Raw genomic sequence first — 17,340 nt, 5'->3', positions numbered from 1 at the left:
CCCGCCGGTTTGAGCCTCGTTGGCCCCTCGCTGCTCCCTGCCAGCACGAGGTTGGCGGACACCACCCCCCTCCCCCCCCCCCCGGCCTGTCCCCGGGCTGGGGGTCAGTGCGAGCCCCTCCCGCCGCTGTCTGCCGGATCCCCGCAGTGCTGCCGCCGGGACCCCCGGGGTGACCCCGCAGCCGTGTGCCCCCCCATGCGATGTCCCGCAGGTGTGACCCCCCCAGGGGAGAGGCCCCAGCCGAGCCCCGAGTGTCAGCCTCAGCCGGGATCTCCCCTGACGTTATTCCCAGCACTGTGCCCCCCCCGGGGACTCCCCCCACTTTGACCCCCCCGCGGCTGTGACCCCACGGTGTGGTGTCCCCCGGTGCCCCCCCCTGCAGTGCCCTGCCCCGTCGCGCCCCTCGGCCCGGACCCACCGGCCCCCCCCGCCGCTCCCGCTCCGCCCGGCTCCGCCCCGCGCGCATGTGCCGCGCCCGCCCCTCCCCCGCGGCGGCCGGACCCAGCGGCGGCGGCGGCGGCGGCGGCCGGGCAGGATGAAGGACCGGACCGGGGAGCTGCGCGCCGTGAGTGGGGGGCGCCGGCCGCGGGGGGGGGGCGGGCAGCGCCTCTGCCCGTCACCGGGGACCGCCCAGCACCGCCTCGCCCCCCCCCCGCCCCGCCATGCCCGGACCGGGGGCCGCCGTGCCCCGAGCGGCGGCGCCGGGGGAGGCTGGTCGGGGGGCGGGGGGACGGGGCCGAGCCCCGCGGTCCTCGCGGGGTGTTCGGGGCGGGAGCGGGGTCCCCCGGGTCGCGCCTCCCCTTCCCGCGGGCCGCTCCGGTTGCCCCCGGCGCTGGGCGGGCGGTGCCCCGGGGGACCCCACCTCCCCCGGCACCGAGTGACCGGCTGCCGGGGGGGGAAGAGCCGGCTGAAAGCGATCGCAGCCGGAAAAAAAAAAATAAATGCAAATGTTTGTTTTGAGCCGGCGGAGGGAGGGCAGCGCCCGGCGGGGGATGCTCTGCGGGCCGCAGGGCCGGGCCGGGGCGCACCGGGAACGGCCCGCGCTGCGCCCATTTTGCTTTTTCATCCTCCGGGCTCTGCTGATGTCACCTGCCGGGGAAGAGCCCGGGGCCGCGCCGCCCCTCCGGTGCTGCCCCGCCGCGGGGGCGCCAGCCGGTGCCCCCCGCCGCCCCCCGGTGCCCGCGGGTGCCCCCCGGGCCCGGCAGCTCCGCCGCCGCTGCCCAGGGCCGCTTGGCGCGCGGTGCCGTGACCCGGGGCTCCCGCCGCGGTGGCGGGGGTGACGGGTGGGGGGTGGTGAGCGGGGCACCTTGTCCCGCCGGTGGGGCACTCGGAGACCCCCGCGGGTCACGGCGGTGTGGGTGGAGGCGAGCAGGCTGCCCCCCGCTGCCCCCCGCTGCCTGCGCCCCTGCCTGCGCCCCTGCCTGCCGGGGGCTGCGGCGGCAGCGCCCCCGCGTGCCCCGGGCCCCCCCTCTGCCGTGGGGCGGGGGGTGCTGCCGCCCACGGGCCGGGCGCTGCGGCGTGCGGGAGCCGCGGGGGGTCCCGGGGGGCGACAGCCTGAAACCCCTGGGCGCTGCTCCGGCATCCCCCCTCCTGCCGGCACACCAGCGCTTGCTTTGCTGCTTTTTCTTGTGTTTTTGGGGGGTTTTTTGGTAATGACTTCACGGTGGGGTCTGCCGAGCTGCCCGGGAGGCGAGTGGGGGGTGCGTGGAGCGGGGGACGAGCGGGGGTCTGGTCCGTGCTGCACCCCGGGTGGGTGACCTACGGGAGGGGAGGGGGCGACCCCGCCGTGGAGCGACGGGTAACGGGGGCGACTGTCGATGTCGGGCTGGTGGGACCCCACAGACCCCCCACCCGGGGGCCTGGCTCGGTCTGGACGGAGCTGGGGTGACGCCAGCGAGGGGCCGCGGGGGTGGCTGTCGGTGCTGGGGGGGTGGGGGCTCTATAAAGAACAACCGCCCCCCCTCAGCCGGAGTGCCTGGAAAGCACCCAAACAGGGGGCTCTTTTCTCCACCAACAGCGCAGGCTGTGAAATAGGATTGGAAAATAGGCTTTTTAATAATAATAGTAAAAACCAGCCTGTGAATGTCCTCTTGGCAGCCTGTGCTGGCTGAGAAGTGATGCCGTAGAGTATTTTAAAATCTCTCTGTTCCTTTCAATATGTCTTGAGAAAAATCAAATGCATTTTCGCTGTGCTGCTGGTCCCTATTCAGCATGGTGCAGCCCTCCCTGGGGGTCCCTGCTCCCCCGGGGCTCCCGGGGCTGGGGGGGAGCGTTGGGATAGCCGGAGCGGAGCGGGTGCCCGCGCTGGGGCAGGGGCTGGCAGGGCTGGGGGGAGCAGGGCAGCACCCCCGGGAAACGGGGATTTACAGCCGTGGTGGTGGCGGTCATCTGGGAGGGGCGAGATGCTGCAGTGGATGAGGATAGGGAATGGTTGGGCTTGTTTTTTCTGTGCTGAGAGTAGCCAGCCTCGTTAATAGCCTGGGCCAGATTTTTTCCCATTTTAATACAGTGTCTAAATTCTGCCAGGGATGATAAAAAAGAAGAATTAAAAAAAAAGAGCTGGTGTTACTGGAGCTGAGGAGGGGCTGCAGGGCTTACACTGCTGTGCAGAACAAGAGCTTCACGCCTTAATGGGCTTTTTAAAATGGTACTTGAAATTCAAAATCTAATCCTGTGTCTTTTCTGAACCTTGGTGCTCCAGTTGTGTTCAAACTCACCTGAGCTTATTGAGTGCCCTGGGGGTGGGGGTGCCCCCAGGCCTCCTCTGAACCAAGGACAGGAAATTTAGCTTACAGCTGAAAAATGTCCTCTTGTGGAGGAAGAGCAGCCGAGGGCTGGCGGTGAAGGGTGCCTGGAAGGAGCCCAGCAGAGCTTTGCTCTCAGCTGCTCGTGGGTAGGTGCTGCGGCTCTGGCCTGGATGGTGTTTCCTGCACATCTGGAGCTGGGCTGGAGCCGGTCCCCTTCCCCAAAACCCCCAAAAGCTGCCCCTCCTGCTGTGGTTGTCCCTCTGCAGCGTTGGGGACAGAGCAGGGATGGGACAAAAATGATCTGAAAAATAATTTATTTTGCTTTTGGGACCGTGTCTGAGCTGCTTCTCCCTGTGCTCCAGGCACTTACTAAAATGTCTTTATTTAGGCTCTGCTGTGTTGTGTCCTCCAAAGCTTGAGGAGAGCTGGTGCTGAGGGTGCTGCGTTACAAAAAGCCGTCAGCTGCTGCAGGTGGAGGATGAGCCTGAGGCTCCGCTTGACATGTGGAGCTCAGCTGTCCTGGCCCTGGGTGCCACGGGGCCGGGGCAAGGTGATGTGTGTGTGCAGGACTGTGAGGGTCCCATGCTACTCCATCCTGTCTGGAAGGGGACAGCTCAGTTTGGGTGAGATGTCAGGATTTCCAGAGTGTGAGACAGGTCCAAATGGTAAAATAATTATGAATGATATTTTGAGAGAGAGCGGGAAGAGGTGAGGGACTTGTGCAAGGGTTGTAGGATCACAAAGTGGTTTGGGTTGGAAGGGACATTCAAAGCCCATCTAGTTCCAGCCCTGCTGCCACAGGCAGGGACACCTCCCACTAGCCCAGGTTGCCCAAAGCCCCGTCCAACGTGGCCTTGAACCCTTCGAGGGAGGGGGCAGCCACAGCTTCTGTGGGCAACCTGTGCCAGTGTCTCCCCACCCTCAGTGTTCAACATTTCTTCCTTATGTCCAGCCTAACCCCACCCTCGGTCAGTTTAGAACCGTTGCCTTGTGCTGGGGACCCCCGAGCTGGCCGCAGTGCTCCAGGGCTCTGAGGAGAGCGGGGCAGAGGGGGAGCATCCCCTCTGTCGGCCTGCTGGCCACGCTGCTGGGGACGCAGCCCAGGAGACGCTTGGCTTGCTGGGCTGCGAGCGCACATTGCCGGCTCATGTCCCATTTGTCACCCCCCAGCATCCCCCAGTCCTTCTCTGAGGGGCTGCTCTCCCTCCCTCCCTCCCTCCCTCCCTCCCCCAGTCTGTGCTGGTTCTGGGGTTGCCCACCCCCTGTGCAGGACCTTGCACTTGGCCTGGTTGAACTCCATGAGGTTCACATGTCCCCCTCCTCCAGCCTGTCCAGGTCCCTCTGGATGCCACCCCTTCCCTCCAGCGTATGGCTGCACCGCTCAGCTCAGTGTCACCGGTGAAGTTGCCGAGGGTGCGCTTGATCCCACTCTCTGTGTCACTGCAGATGTCGAGCAGTGGCATGGAAGTGGCATGTGGCAGTTCCTGGTCCCTGGTCCCGGGGTGCCCTGTTTCCAGCACAGTTCAATTCCCTGCAGTTGCTCCCTGTTGCTGAAGCAGTGAGATGATGCCAGGGTGCTGCGGGCTGCTGTGAGATGCCTGCCCGGGCTGGGAGAAGGGGTTTTGAGGGGACACAGCAGCTGGAGGGGTGCCGGGGGTCGGTGGCTAGGTGCACCCAGATGGTTCAGTCAGGATTGCTGTCACTCCATGCACTTGGCATTACCAGCCATTAAGAAACATGTGGCTGGGTGATTTCAGGAGGATGAGACTCTGCTGTCAAAATTTCATACAGCCAATTAGCAGAATTTCCAATAGTAATCGATTTTTGGTGACTGTAGCAGTCGCTGGGTTCTAATTGGGCTGGGAAAGACCATTTGTTGGTTGACAGATCCTCTCCCCATTCCCTACAGACAGTGCTTGCCTGATGCTTTATCTTGCAGTTACGTGATGGAAGTGTTCCTTGAGATGCTGGGGTGGACACTGCCCAAATGGTGGGTTCGGGCGCTGTGGGGAGAGGTTTGGCAAGGCCTCCGTGCGTGCGGGATGGGGTCCAGGCCTGGCAGGCTGCAGTGCTGGCAGAAGCTCCCCCAGCATGAGAAGGATCTTCTCCAGAGTGGTGACAGGAGGGGAAGGACAGTTCGGAGCTGGAGGTCCCCGTTTGCCCCCAGCACAGACCTTGTGTGGTGGGACCAGTTCGTCTAAGACTGGGTGGCCACAGAGGTGTTTGCAGGACCGAAGCCTCAATGGTTGCTGGCAACAAAGCGAGTGTATGAGGTGACGGTCACATTTCTGGTGACCTTCCCGCTGGGTCTGAAGGCTTGCCTTGCTCAAATCAGTGTTAATTGGGAATAATGCCTCTGGGGTTTGAAGAGTCGCCCTTTATTTCATGTCTAGCTTTTCTTTCTCATCATACCTTATTTTTTGAGTAAGGAGCTGTTGCCCAACCCACGCCAACGGGAGAGGCACAGGTGCCAAACCAGACCTGCTTTTGCACGTCTCCAGCTTGCAGAAATGGTCAGAATGGTTTTGCCTTTTCCTCCTGCGCCCTCACTCCTCCAGCAGCTGTTTTCAAGTCCCTTTTTCTGGCAATGTCTGTGAGTTTGTGCCGTGCCACTGTCCTCCCCAGCCGACTGAAACCCCCTGCTCCTGCCTGCCTGCCTGCCTGCCAGCCCGCGTCCCTGTTTCGAGTGCTGCCTCCTGCCCGTGGGAGTTGCGGGGAGGTGCGTGTTAAAAATAAAAGGAGAGAGAAAGCGAGGTCGGCTCCAGGTCCTGCTCCCCGGATCCACCCTCTTCCCTCCTGTGGCAGCTGAAGTCTGCAGTGTGGCCCCCCAGGACTTGCAGCCAGACCTTGCTCCATCCCTTCTCATTAATAATTCTGTGCTGCTCCCACTGATGATTTGTCTCTTGGGGGCACAAATGTGAAGTCGACCAAAGTTGCTGTTTGCAGCAGGAGTCAGGTCTCGTCTGGGCAGTGGGGCTTTTCTGGAGCCATCCCCCAACGCAGAAGTCCCTGTGGGCCCCGGAAATAGATATATTTGCTTATTTAAATGCTGCCTTCCTTTCCTTTTTTAACCCTCTTGGTTGCCTGGTGTGCTTCTGAGCTCTTCTGTTCAACCAAAAGGGTCATATAAATAATTCAGCTTCGCTTCTTCCCTCGTCGGTCGGGGACTGGGGGCTGTCACGTGGCGGGTGACAGCTGGTGTCTCCCCAGCCCGCACAGCCGCCCGCTCTGGCTGCGGTCAGTGGGGTGGGTAGCGATGCCGAAAAGCTGATTTTTCTGGGTGCTGGAAGGAGCAGAGCTGCTGGGGAAGGCTGTGCACCACGGCTGCCCTTGGACCACGCCTGGCCCAACCATCTCCCCGCCGCGAGGATGCGTCTCCGGGGGGGGGAAGCTGCTTCGCCTGCTCCCTCGGGGTCCTGGGGAGCGGGAGGGGGTGAGACACGGGGCAGCCCTCGCTCCAGGGATCTGCGGGGCCGCTCAGCCGGGCAGAGGTGATGTAGCGTGCGCCCGCAGCGCTGGCCTTGCACACTCTCTGTCCGAGAGGTTCTTCTGCTCCCCGGCGGTCGTGGGGGCCTGGGCATCCCTGTGCTGCGGGGGGGCCGTTAGCAGCGGCGGGCACGCACCCGCACCGGGCGAGCTGAAGAAAACTTAAAATTGGGAAGAGCCTTTGATGTGCTTTAAACACAGCAGCGTGCAAAGCCCAGCCTCCAGGTCAGCTCTGGACGGTGTTCCCTGTCCCCACCCCGGGGGGAGCGGGGCGATGGATGGGGGTTTGGGGGGCCACTGGCCTTGGAGGGGGACGCTGAGCCCCGGGGTCCCTTGGTGTCTGCTGGGGCGCTCAGGGTCTGGCGTGGTGGGGGCTTGGTCCCACTAAGTCACCCTGAGTGCAGGAACACTCTCTGCCTCCCGAAACCTGGTGCCGAACAGTCATGAGATGTTGCGTTCACAAGCCACGTACGTTGGCTGCGGGCTGGATGTCTAAAAGGGCTTGAGCCAAAGGGGTTTAGACTAGTTCCTGTTGTTTTAATTGCAAGTGTCTTTGTGCGAGCTGCTCGGAAGCTATACAAATGTTTGTTTTGCTGTGTATCTCCCCGTTAACAAGATTTCTCAGGAAATATGCAAAATTATCACTACAGGCAGAACATGTACAGTAAGGCTCATTAAGCTAAGTACTGTGATAAATTGCTACTTCCAGAAAATTACGTATATTAGCAAAAAGGAGGAGAGTGAGCCCAAGTGGAAGACCCGGGAAGACGGAGTGTGCAGAAATATCCTGGCTCCAGGCGGCTGGAGGGTGACCTGAGCAAACCCACGGCAGAGGACGGCTGAATGTCCTTGGACCGCGGCGTCTGCGGGATTATCCTTAGAGGAGATGCATGGGGAGGGGAAGGCGAGCAGAGAGGAAGGGTGTGGGCAACAGAAACAGTGATGCTGTGTCAGGACCAGACCAGGCATAAAGCCAGCAGGACCATCTTAGAAAAAATAAAAAATGAGGCAACTCTGGAAGCACAAGGAGTAGAAAGTTTTGCTGAGCTGGAAGGCAGGGGGAGAGGGCAGGGGTGATGTGCCACGGGCTGCCTGCATCTCTGCCCTTGGCAGCCAGCAGCAGGGCTGGTGTCTGAAATGTGGGCGCTGCCTCGCCCCCCAAACAGGGGAGCAAACTGATGGCTGTGAGCAGAGGATGGGCTGGGGCATGTGGTGTGTCATGGGCTCACAGAACGGTTTGGGTTGGAAGGGACCTTAAAGATTGTCTGGTTCCACCCCCCTGCCCTGGGCAGGGACACCTCCCACTAGCCCAGGTTGCCCAAAGCCCCGTCCAACGTGGCCTTGAACCCTTCGAGGGAGGGGGCAGCCACAGCTTCTGTGGGCAACCTGTGCCAGTGTCTCCCCACCCTCAGTGTTCAACATTTCTTCCTTATGTCCAGCCTAACCCCACCCTCGGTCAGTTTAGAACCGTTGCCTTGTGCTGGGGACCCCCGAGCTGGCCGCAGTGCTCCAGGGCTCTGAGGAGAGCGGGGCAGAGGGGGAGCATCCCCTCCGTCGGCCTGCTGGCCACGCTGCTGGGGACGCAGCTCGTGTGTCTTTATGTGATGCTGGCGTGGGGTGCGGCGCTGTTTGGGGGGTGATGTGTGAACCCAGAGGCACCCTGCTGCCATTCCTGCAGAAGGCCATAGACATGGCCCTTCTCTACTGCCCTTCTCTGGTACCTGCTCCACACTACTGTGTCTGAAAGCCGACAGGTCACATCAGGAAGAAAGTTTCTTCAGTACCTCAAATCTGCAGGATGATGCTGGTCCTGTGCAGGCAGCTCTGGGTGACTGGCTTAACCAGGCGTCCTTGAACGTGGGCTGGGATAAGGGACCCGCCGTGAATCCAGTTTAATTTTGCTGCTCACCTTTTCTTGAGCTACCTATCTGTGTTGTCTAGTTTGAGTTTTGTAAATAGATGTTTTATTTGCTTTTCTTTAACCTGCCTTGAACACAAGCAGGTCCTAACTGCTCAGGTCCCACATGAGAGATGTCCTGAAGCCTTCTTCAGTGTGGTACTCTGAGTATTTCCAGTGGAGGTGCAGGAGATGCCCCTGTACAGCCAGTCTTCTCTGGCAGGAGGGTCTCTTCCTCCATCACCTTTTGCAGGAGCTTTGGAAGTAGTAAGTGGAGCCCAGGACATCTGCTGACTGCTGGCCAAAAACTGCCTTTGGGGACATCCAGAGGAGAATGGGAAATCCTTGCGCTGTAGCAGGTGTGGAGAGGTCAGGCTAAGGGAAAGCTTCCCCAGGGGTGCCAATGGGGAGAGGTTCTCCAGGTCCCGTTGAGCCAGAGCTGTGTTCGACACCTTGCTGTGGCACACAACCTCCTCGGCCCATTTCACAACTGTGTCGAGACCTGTTGTAGAGAAGTTTTTTGTCCCTGCTGCCGTTGGACAGCCATTGCAGGACCACAGTCATCAAATAGGTGAATGGTTTGCGCTGGAAACGACCTTCAGAGATCATCTAGTCCAACCCCATTGCCGTGGGTGGAGCCATCTTCACTAGATGGTCCTGACTGGATTGAAAAATTCCAAATCTCCTGCCCAAAATTATTTGCATTCATTTGTTTTCCTTCCTCTGGAGAAGGTCCCTCCTCCCTGCTGCCTGCTCCTCTAGCGTTCACCGCCAGGCGCAGGGGACAAACCTGGGTTGCGTAGCGTCAAAATCTGCTGCGAGATGGGACTGAGCTTTCCGTTAATAGTGCGGTAGTGGATACTTACAGACCTGGGTTTCTTTTCATGGGAGCTCACTGAAAAATAATTAAAAATGTAATCTGCTCACGATGTCCTGTGAGTTTTCAGAAGCTCAGTGCCAGCCATGGCCACTTGCTGTCATGCAGTGCTTCTGCTGTGATGTCCACTGGGGATTTTCTAGTATTAAGTCTTCCATTTTATCTGCCATTGCTTTCAGATCTTCCGTCAAGTCCTGTCAGACTTAGGGTTTGTGGTGTATGAAACGACTGTTTGTTTTGGTTTTCTAGAAGACATTTGCTTTCTGGGAGGGTTGGTGTCTCACCTGGATGGTGCTGAGGTTCCTTTATATGGTGTAGGCAAGAGCACCAAAGAAATGTCATTCCCGTGTTTGAGCATTCTTGACCACTTGAGCAACCTGGTCTAGTGCAAGACATCCCTGCCCATGGTGGGGGGGTTGGACTGGAGGATCTTTGAAGGTGGTCCCTTCCAAACCAACACATTCCATGAGTGTCTGTAGGCAATGCAGTCTGATTTAAAGAATAACTTTTGTGGACCGCCTTGATTTTCACATGTTGATCCTCTCCTGGTGACACGGGCCGTGGGAGCTGTGGTGCCGCTGGCATCACCTCCTCTGCCTGAGGCTTTCCTCTTTTCTCCGGCAGCTTCCCAGTACAGACCTCGTGGTCACTGGTGGGTATCACCAGGGCTTGGTGTCCATCGTGGAGCACTTGGTAGATACCAAAGCACGTGGTGATCCTGGCACAAACCTCTCCCAGTGCTGACCCTGGTGAATATGGTACGGGGTGGAGAGGAGAGACGAGTGCTGTGGCTGCAGGTGCTCCTACTGCCAGTGTGAAGCTCTGGGCTGCACAGAAGCCATAACAAGGATGGTGCCACCATTAGAAGGATGTTAAGAAATGAATTTCAGATGAATTAAGTCTGTCTGCTGTTTTTTGCCCAAATTTTTCTTTAGCCATGATTGCAAATTTGTAATATATTGACTGTAGAATATCGATGCCTTTCCGGTAGATCACAATGCTGTCCATGTTCTCGAGCTACAGGAGAGGTTGGTGAGCTCAGTGCCTTGCCCCCTGCAGCACTGTTGGCACCTCTATCACCCCTGACGCTTGTTCTTAATAGTTAAGTGGAATTTTACATGCCTGCTTCTAAAACTGAGTTTAAGAGTTGACCACGTCTCTCATAAAGCGGTTGGGCTTCGTGCCAAAGGCCGGTAACGTAATTCTGCAGCAAGGAAAGCCAACACCTAAGGACAAAACTCTTGGAAATCTTGTTCTCCCTTGCACTGCTAGTGTTGGAAATTGGAAACTCCTACTGACTCATGCAGATGTTGCTGAATGCTAAAGTCATTTGTACCTTGAACTTTTATCCGTCAAAAAGTTGTTAGTGGGAAGTATGGGCTGGTTTTGGTGAATACTGGAATTAGACATAGCTGAGCTGAGGCCTGCGTGCTATAAAACACCCAGTTTATTATGCTGCATAGCTGTACTATATAAGTAGTCTGCAAAAAATGCTAATGCTGAGGCTGTAGGTAAATTAAACCATGCTCTCAGGTGGTTCAGCTCTCCAGGGCTCTCTCTTGGGAGCAGACCCTCCGGCTGTCCTGGTCCTCAGCCTTGACACCACCTCCCTGAAAACCCTCTGGAGCAGGACTTCTGCCTCTGGACTCCTGAGGAGAGAGTTGGTTTGGCTTCTAAAGCGAACCCTGAGGTGTGAAGGGTCAGCGCAGCCTCCCAGGATACGAGGGTGGCGGTAGTTTGGCGGGTGGGACACGCGTGGGTGCTGTGGGTCTTGTTCATGTGAAGCTTCAGCAGCATTGCTGCCGTGAGCTGCTCTTCTGCTGAGCATTGCAGAGCTGGGCTGGGATGTTTCCAGGGATCTGGGCATCCGTATGCTTTAATATGTGTCCTGTAGGCTTTTTAAGATGGCTGAGAAGAGCTCTTGGTGCAGCTTGCTGCCGAGTTATTCTGACCTCGTGCTTCTCCTCGGCAACGTGTGCAGCTGCACGCCGGGGCTGTGCTGAGCGAGCTGCCGCGGGACGACAGCGATGCCCTGGGCTCCTGGGCGTGGGGCGCGGGGAACAAATGACCCGTGTTGGACCCCCGTGTGCCGCTCTGTGTGGGGACACGGTCCCAGCCACGACCCTCTGCTGCTCAGAGAGCATCCCCCCACTGAGCAGCCTTCTGTTGTGCATCCTCCAGGGTGCTTTGGTTTTATACAGAAAGGGCGGTCGCTTTGCAAAGTCAAGCCCAGGTGGCTGAAATTTCTCAGGCTGGGCAGATCAGTGTGGAGGTGTCCAGTAAATAAAAAAACCCCAGATTCAGCCTGAAAGCGAAGCCGGTGAGCAGCATCCTGCATCTCTTAGGGATGAGGCCATTTTTTTGCTTGACTTACTGGTCCCTGAAAGGAGAGTGGCAGCTGTTGCGGCTTTTTCCTTTTGTTGTGCTTTTGTGAAGCTTGCCTTAGGCCTGGTGGGGATGGGAGGCAGCGTGTGGCGCTGGCCCCTGCAGCCCCGCGGCTGGAGGCAGAGCTGGGGCTGCCTGCCTGCTGCCTGTTGGGGTGCACGGGTGTCCTCTAGGAAGGGGTCAGTTTTGTGGTTGTGAGTGCCGCTGGCAGGGCTTGGCAGGGGCACGAGCCGGGGGCAGCACGATCTCCTGGGATGCAGAGAGGTGCCCAGCACCGGCCAAGCCCATTGCGCCTCTGCCCTGGTGCAGCTCTGCTGCTTGTACCGGCTCCACAGATGCATCTGGACATGGTCAAATAAATCTGCAACGCTAACAGAAGAGGGCAGGAGCTAAAGCCTGCGCGTAGCCACCGCTGAGATAGATAATCGAGACCTCATTATGCCCTGCCACAGCTCGCCCTGCCTGCTGCCTCTTGCTTTTCGGAGGAGAGCAGGCTTCAAGTCAAGGTTGGTTTGTGCTCCTCTGCCATCTTCCAGAAAGCGCCTGTGGAGGGAACAGGGCTTTTTCGAACCAGAGGGATGTCATCTGCTCGATAATGAATTTATTAGCTGTGTGCTTGTTGCAAAACCACAGCGCTGGGATGCTCCCGGCCTCTGGACCATCTTTCCAAGCACTGCTCTGCTTTGCCAGGGAGGTTATTGCAGCTCAGCTCTGCCTCCTCTTGGGGTTTTGGCCCTTGTGGAGGGGCATGTTTAACCCTGCGAGGCCTGAAAGACGTTGGAGGAGCTCTGGCTGACCTGCCCTCCCATCCCTCTCCGCATGCTCAGCAGCACCAGAGGCAGCAGGGAGGCAGTGGTGCCACCCCTGCTGCCGGCACTCTGCTGGGCCTCCAGCGGGCTGGAGAAAGAAAAGATCCTGTGAAGGAGACCCCGGGTCCCCAGTGCTGCCTGAAAGTGCCCGAAGCAGGGCTGGGTGTTGAGGGAGGTTGATGAGGGCCCTCCTGCTCTTCTGCTCCAGCCGTGCCGGCGGCAGAGCACCCGCTCCCCACGCCAGGGAGGCAGGCAGCGATCCGCACTGCCGCGGTACCTGTGAAGTGGGCAACACCAGTAACCCCCCAAGGCTGCGGGGCGGTGGAGCTGCTTGCTGGCTGGTTGTGTTAATTAACTTGGGCTTGTCGCCTGCTGTAAGCTGGTTTTAGAGCCAGTCTCACCTAAGGCACTTTGCTGCGGCTCTGTTTCCTCCGTCCCCGTAAGGAGTCTTGGGCACCTTTGCTGCCTGAGGTTACAACGCGTCAGGCACACCTGGCGGATGCAGGGATGGGTGGCGGCTGTTTCGGCAGCTGGGAAGCACCGGGAGGATGGTGTGCCCGGTGTGCTTGCGTGGCATTGGGAGTGGATGCTCCTCGCCTGTCACTGGCAAGCAAGCCTGAGATTTCGAAGGCTGTGAATCGTTTGCTGCTTGTGTTGAGCAGCACCAGCGGGTAGCATTGACCTAGGTTGGAGCTTTCTGTGTGCCTTTGAAAACCTGGGGTGCTCACAGCTGGGATGCAGGAAGCCAAAACACTGTCGACTGGGTGGAGACTTCAGGTTTCCTTAGGAAAGGTGTTTTGGTTTTGTTTCTACTTTGGCAGCAGTGTATGAAAAAACACTTCAAGCCTGGGGTGAGTGCCCGTGAGGGTCGACAATGTGCCTGGGCCGAGCCCCAGGACTGAGGGAGAAGCTGGCAGCAGATGATCCTTCAGCACCCTGCATCACAGAATCAGAATCCCAGAACCATCTGTGTTGGAAAAGCCCTTGAAGCTCCTCCAGCCCCACCATGAACCTCCCCCTGACCATTCCCAACCACACCAGATCCCTCAGTGCTGGGTCAACCCGACTCTTCAACCCCTCCAGGGATGGGGACTCCCCCCCTGCCCTGGGCAGCCCATTCCAACGCCCAACAACCCCTTCTGCAAAGAAATACTTCCTAATATGTATCCCTAGGAGCTGTGCCTGCCCGGTGGCATCGAGTCCTGGGTAGCCCCGCAGCTCACACCGCTGCTGCCTGCCCGGTGCGGGGTACGGGGCTGGGGGCAGCGGGACCAGACGATCAGCCCAGCACCGTGTGTCGAGGTGGTACGGCACTGAGGGTATCTCCAGTGACGTGGGTTTGACAGATGGTGCCCTCCTCCAGTCCGGAGTGGCACGTGCCCTCCCGATCAGCAGGCTCCATCCTTGTAATTTCCTCTTCGCAGGGCTCCCGGCTGGGCTTTTGTGCCGCTCTCCCCACGCACAGCCGGGCAGCGCTGCGTTCAGTGCCTGCCCTAAATAACCATCGCCCTGCCCGTGCATCAGCGCTCTGCTGTGCCCGGGGGGCGAGCTGCCTCGAAAAATAGAAATGCCTCCGACAAGGCTGTGTGTGGCTTTGGCAGAAACCCTCTCCCTGGGCGGTGGGTTGCCTTCCTCTGGGATTTCTGGCTCTAGTAAATAGCAGGGTCCAGTGGGCAGCAGGGATGGGACTAAGCAGTGCAAGGAACCAGGACCGTTTCGGAGGTGAAAGGGAGGGGAAGGAGATGGGCATCTTCGCTGGCAGCATGCCTTTCCTCTGCTGCCAGTACTCTCTGGCCTGCGTGGTCATGGTAAAAGCCTGTGTTTAATAATGGGGAATGCTTTCCTCGCCAGCTTCAAGAGGGGGGCTAAAATTCCTGCAAATTAAGATTCTGCCAGAATGAAGGCAAGAAAAGCTGGATAGGCTTGGGGGAAGTTGTGATGGAGGTGCGTTTTCCTGTGCAGGGCTGCAGAGGCTTGCTGGTGCTTCCCATCCTGCTTGCCCTGGGAGAGGGCTTTCATAGGATCAGAGTTGGAAAGGAGCTTCAAAGATCATCCAGTCCAGCCCCCCTGCCATGGGCAGGGACACCTCCCACTAGCCCAGGTTGCCCAAAGCCCCATCCAACGTGGCCTTGAACCCTTCCAGGGAGGGGGCAGCCACAGCTTCTGTGGGCAACCTGTGCCAGTGTCTCCCCACCCTCAGTGTACAACATTTCTTCCTTATGTCCAGCCTAACCCCACCCTCGGTCAGTTTAGAACCGTTGCCTTGTGCTGGGGACCCCCGAGCTGGCCGCAGTGCTCCAGGGCTCTGAGGAGAGCGGGGCAGAGGGGGAGCATCCCCTCCGTCGGCCTGCTGGCCACGCTGCTGGGGACGCAGCCCAGGAGACGCTTGGCTTTCTGGGCTGCGAGCGCACATTGCCGGCTCATGTCCCGTTTGTCACCCACCAGCATCCCCCAGTCCTTCTCTGAGGGGCTGCTCTCAGCACCCTTTTTTTTGACCCCTTCCTGTAGCTGGCCATCCTGTTGGGTGTGTGGCGGGGTGGCACGGGGCTGCAGGCAGGACACGTGTCCCCAGGCAGAGCTGCTGTGCAGGCAGAGCCCCGTGGGCTGTCTGCCCCCAGCCTGGGCTGCAGTGCTGGCCCTCAGCCCCACACAGCCCCTGTGCTGTGGGGTGAACCCCCGGGCAGGACGATGTGCTGGGCTGGGGGCCCTGAGGGGCAGGGATGAGCCAGGCTGGCTGTGGCGGGTGCTGGGATGGGTCGATGGTGGGCTGCTGCCCAAGGACAGGCTTCGAGGCACGGGGCTGGAAGGAGCACAGAAGAGGAGTGGTACAGCTGGGGCAGGAGGTCAGCTGGAATAACAGCCCCGTTTCCTCTGAGAAATCCCCCCGACGAGCAGCCCACCACGCTGCAGCCGGATGGTTGCGCTGAGCTCACGCAGAGCACACGCCAGGGCTGAAATCCCCCGCGGCTGTGGGGGCTGGCGGGGCCCTTCTTGGCGCTGACACAGAGAGGCTGGGCAGGGTGGTGGGGAGCAGGGTGCCGTGACCCGGGGGCACGTGTGTCCGGGGCAGCGTTTGCGTTGGCGGGTGCATCTTCTGTCACTCGCAGCGTGTGTCCCCAGGATCTGTTGGCATGATGTATTTCTGAGATCCTCAGGGGGCGGGTGTAGGTGGGAGTTTGTGACCACTCGTGCTGTTCGGGATAACGCTGGCACAAGGCAGGCAGAAACCGTGCGTGTTTGTGTGGGCTGGCAGAAAATCCCTCAGTCCCTGCAGGAGTTAAAGGTGTTGTACCTGCCCCTCTGATGACTCTGGGTACCACCCGTCTTAATCGAAGGCAGTTGATGCTTCAAATCAAGCATGGCACAAACCAAGCGGGATTTCTGGTGAAATGCAACGTGGATCCCCATAGCAAGCATCCATCCATACAGACATCCTTCCTAGCTTTAGGAGATGACACTTTTTAACCTCCTCGATGGTGAGCCCTCCTGCTCACGTGCTGTGGGTTGCTGGGGAGGTGCCTGTGCTGCTCTGGGAGCGGTAGAGTGGGTGTTGGCGTTGGTCTGGGTCTGTTTGTAGACCCCAGATGGACCTTTGCTTACGGCCCGTGGCGGCTGTGCCGGTGCAGTGGGGCTCGCTCGTGGGCTGAATGGATGATGCGGTCGGCAGCGGAGCTGGGACTTGATAGTTTGCTGCGACAGGTTTGAGCGAGGCTGGAGCAGTGATGGCAGGGACTGGGGGGGAGGAGAGGGTGTGGGTCCCTCCAGCCTGGCTGCCTGGTGGCATCGGGGTTCAGGAGGGGTGTAACAGAGCCCCTGGCCAAATCCTGCCCCTGGCCCCGGGGCTCTGTGGGTGGTGCTGGACGTGGTGTTGGACGTGGCAGCGCATCCAGCTCTGTGCTAAGCCTGAGTCGTGCTCTGGCTCTCGGTGCTGGGCTGTGATCACTGGCAGGGAGCGGGAGAGGCTGGTGTGGACCTGGTGCAAGAGCAAACTGCCGAATTTTGAAAGCAGAAAACTTCAGGGAAGAGCTGGGTCCTGATGCCAAGGGCATTGTCGTCTGCGGGGGCTGTGCAGAGCTCTCTGCAAGGCCAGCCAGGTACTGGCATGCCCGTGCAGGCAGGGCCATCGCCCCGCTCCCGGTCTGTATCCCAGCATGATGGTGTGTGTTTAGCAATGGGGGGGAGGGATTGAAGTCAAAGCAGGAGAAGGCTCTAGGTGCTCATCCTCAGGTTGATCTTGCCCAGCTCCATCAAAATCCAAATGCACCGACCAGTTTTCGGGCTGGAGGCCTCTGCCATGTCCCAGCCTGCTCAGCCCTGGCGTGGGGGCCGGGATGTGGCCAAGATGGACAAAGTCTGAATTCCTGGCTTCAGGGGATGTTTCTTTTCTGTGCCCACAGAGTGGTGGGGTGAGGGCAGCCACGCACCTGCTTTTCCTTGTCAGTGTGAGACTTTCACCTGAATCGCAGTAGCTCTCCAGTCTTTGGATAAGCGTGTCATGAAACGGCCACCAAAGCAAAGGGTGCCACGGGCGGGGGCAAGGCTGAAAGCTGAGGCCTCCTCTGGGTGACTCCACCCAAACCAGTCACCCTGGGTTGAAAAGGCAATTTTAGAGGGAAGGATAGGTATTTAATCTGACTTATTTCAAGGAAAGAGGCATCTCTCTGAAGACCATATTGGCTAGCTCTCCACAAAGTGTGAAGAGGCCACGGGGTGACATGTAACCGTCTGCAAAATGGGGGCAATCATAAGATGAGCAAAGACAGTTGTCTCTCTTAAATCTTCTCCATTCCACTGGCTCCTCTCTAGTGAAGATGGAGTAAGAAGAAACTTTTCCACCCCATTAATTTTTCATTTCCCTTCATCATGTATCTGCTTTGGATAATAATCTTTTAAATGTCTCCTTATACAGAGGACTGTAATTTTTCTTTCCCCTGCAAGCTTGCGTCCTCTGCCTCGCTGGGATAGGAGGTGTTTTCATCTCTGGTGACAATGACACACACGCTTCTGCAGACGAGGACAGCCCCTCGTTTGCCTGCTGTGGCTTCTGTTGTATTTTCTGTTCTCTCCCACCTTTTCTGCACTCCGCAGCACCCCTTGTATTTTCCCACCACAGCATCCCTCGTGTTCCCCATTGCTGCT

The 17,340-nt window shown here is 58.9% G+C and overlaps 1 protein-coding gene across 2 annotated transcripts in view; it reads left to right on the top strand.

The window, feature by feature from the left end:
• Positions 1-484: 484 nt before the first annotated feature.
• STX1A (syntaxin 1A) overlaps positions 485-17,340 on the top strand; it is a 92,758-nt gene continuing 75,902 nt past the window's right edge. For both annotated transcript variants that reach the window (XR_012631633.1, XM_074889887.1), the window contains exon 1: positions 485-565. Coding sequence is in view for 1 of the 2 variants with exons in the window: in XM_074889887.1 (XP_074745988.1) it covers positions 536-565 (30 nt within the window). In the remaining variant the exon portion in view is untranslated. The remainder of the gene's footprint in view (positions 566-17,340) is intronic.

Source organism: Strix uralensis, chromosome 20, assembly GCF_047716275.1.
Source record: "Strix uralensis isolate ZFMK-TIS-50842 chromosome 20, bStrUra1, whole genome shotgun sequence".
Classification (NCBI taxonomy): Eukaryota; Metazoa; Chordata; class Aves; order Strigiformes; family Strigidae; genus Strix; species Strix uralensis.
The sequence above is the reverse complement of the archived record's forward strand: the minus strand, read 5'-3'. Positions and strand labels throughout refer to the sequence as shown.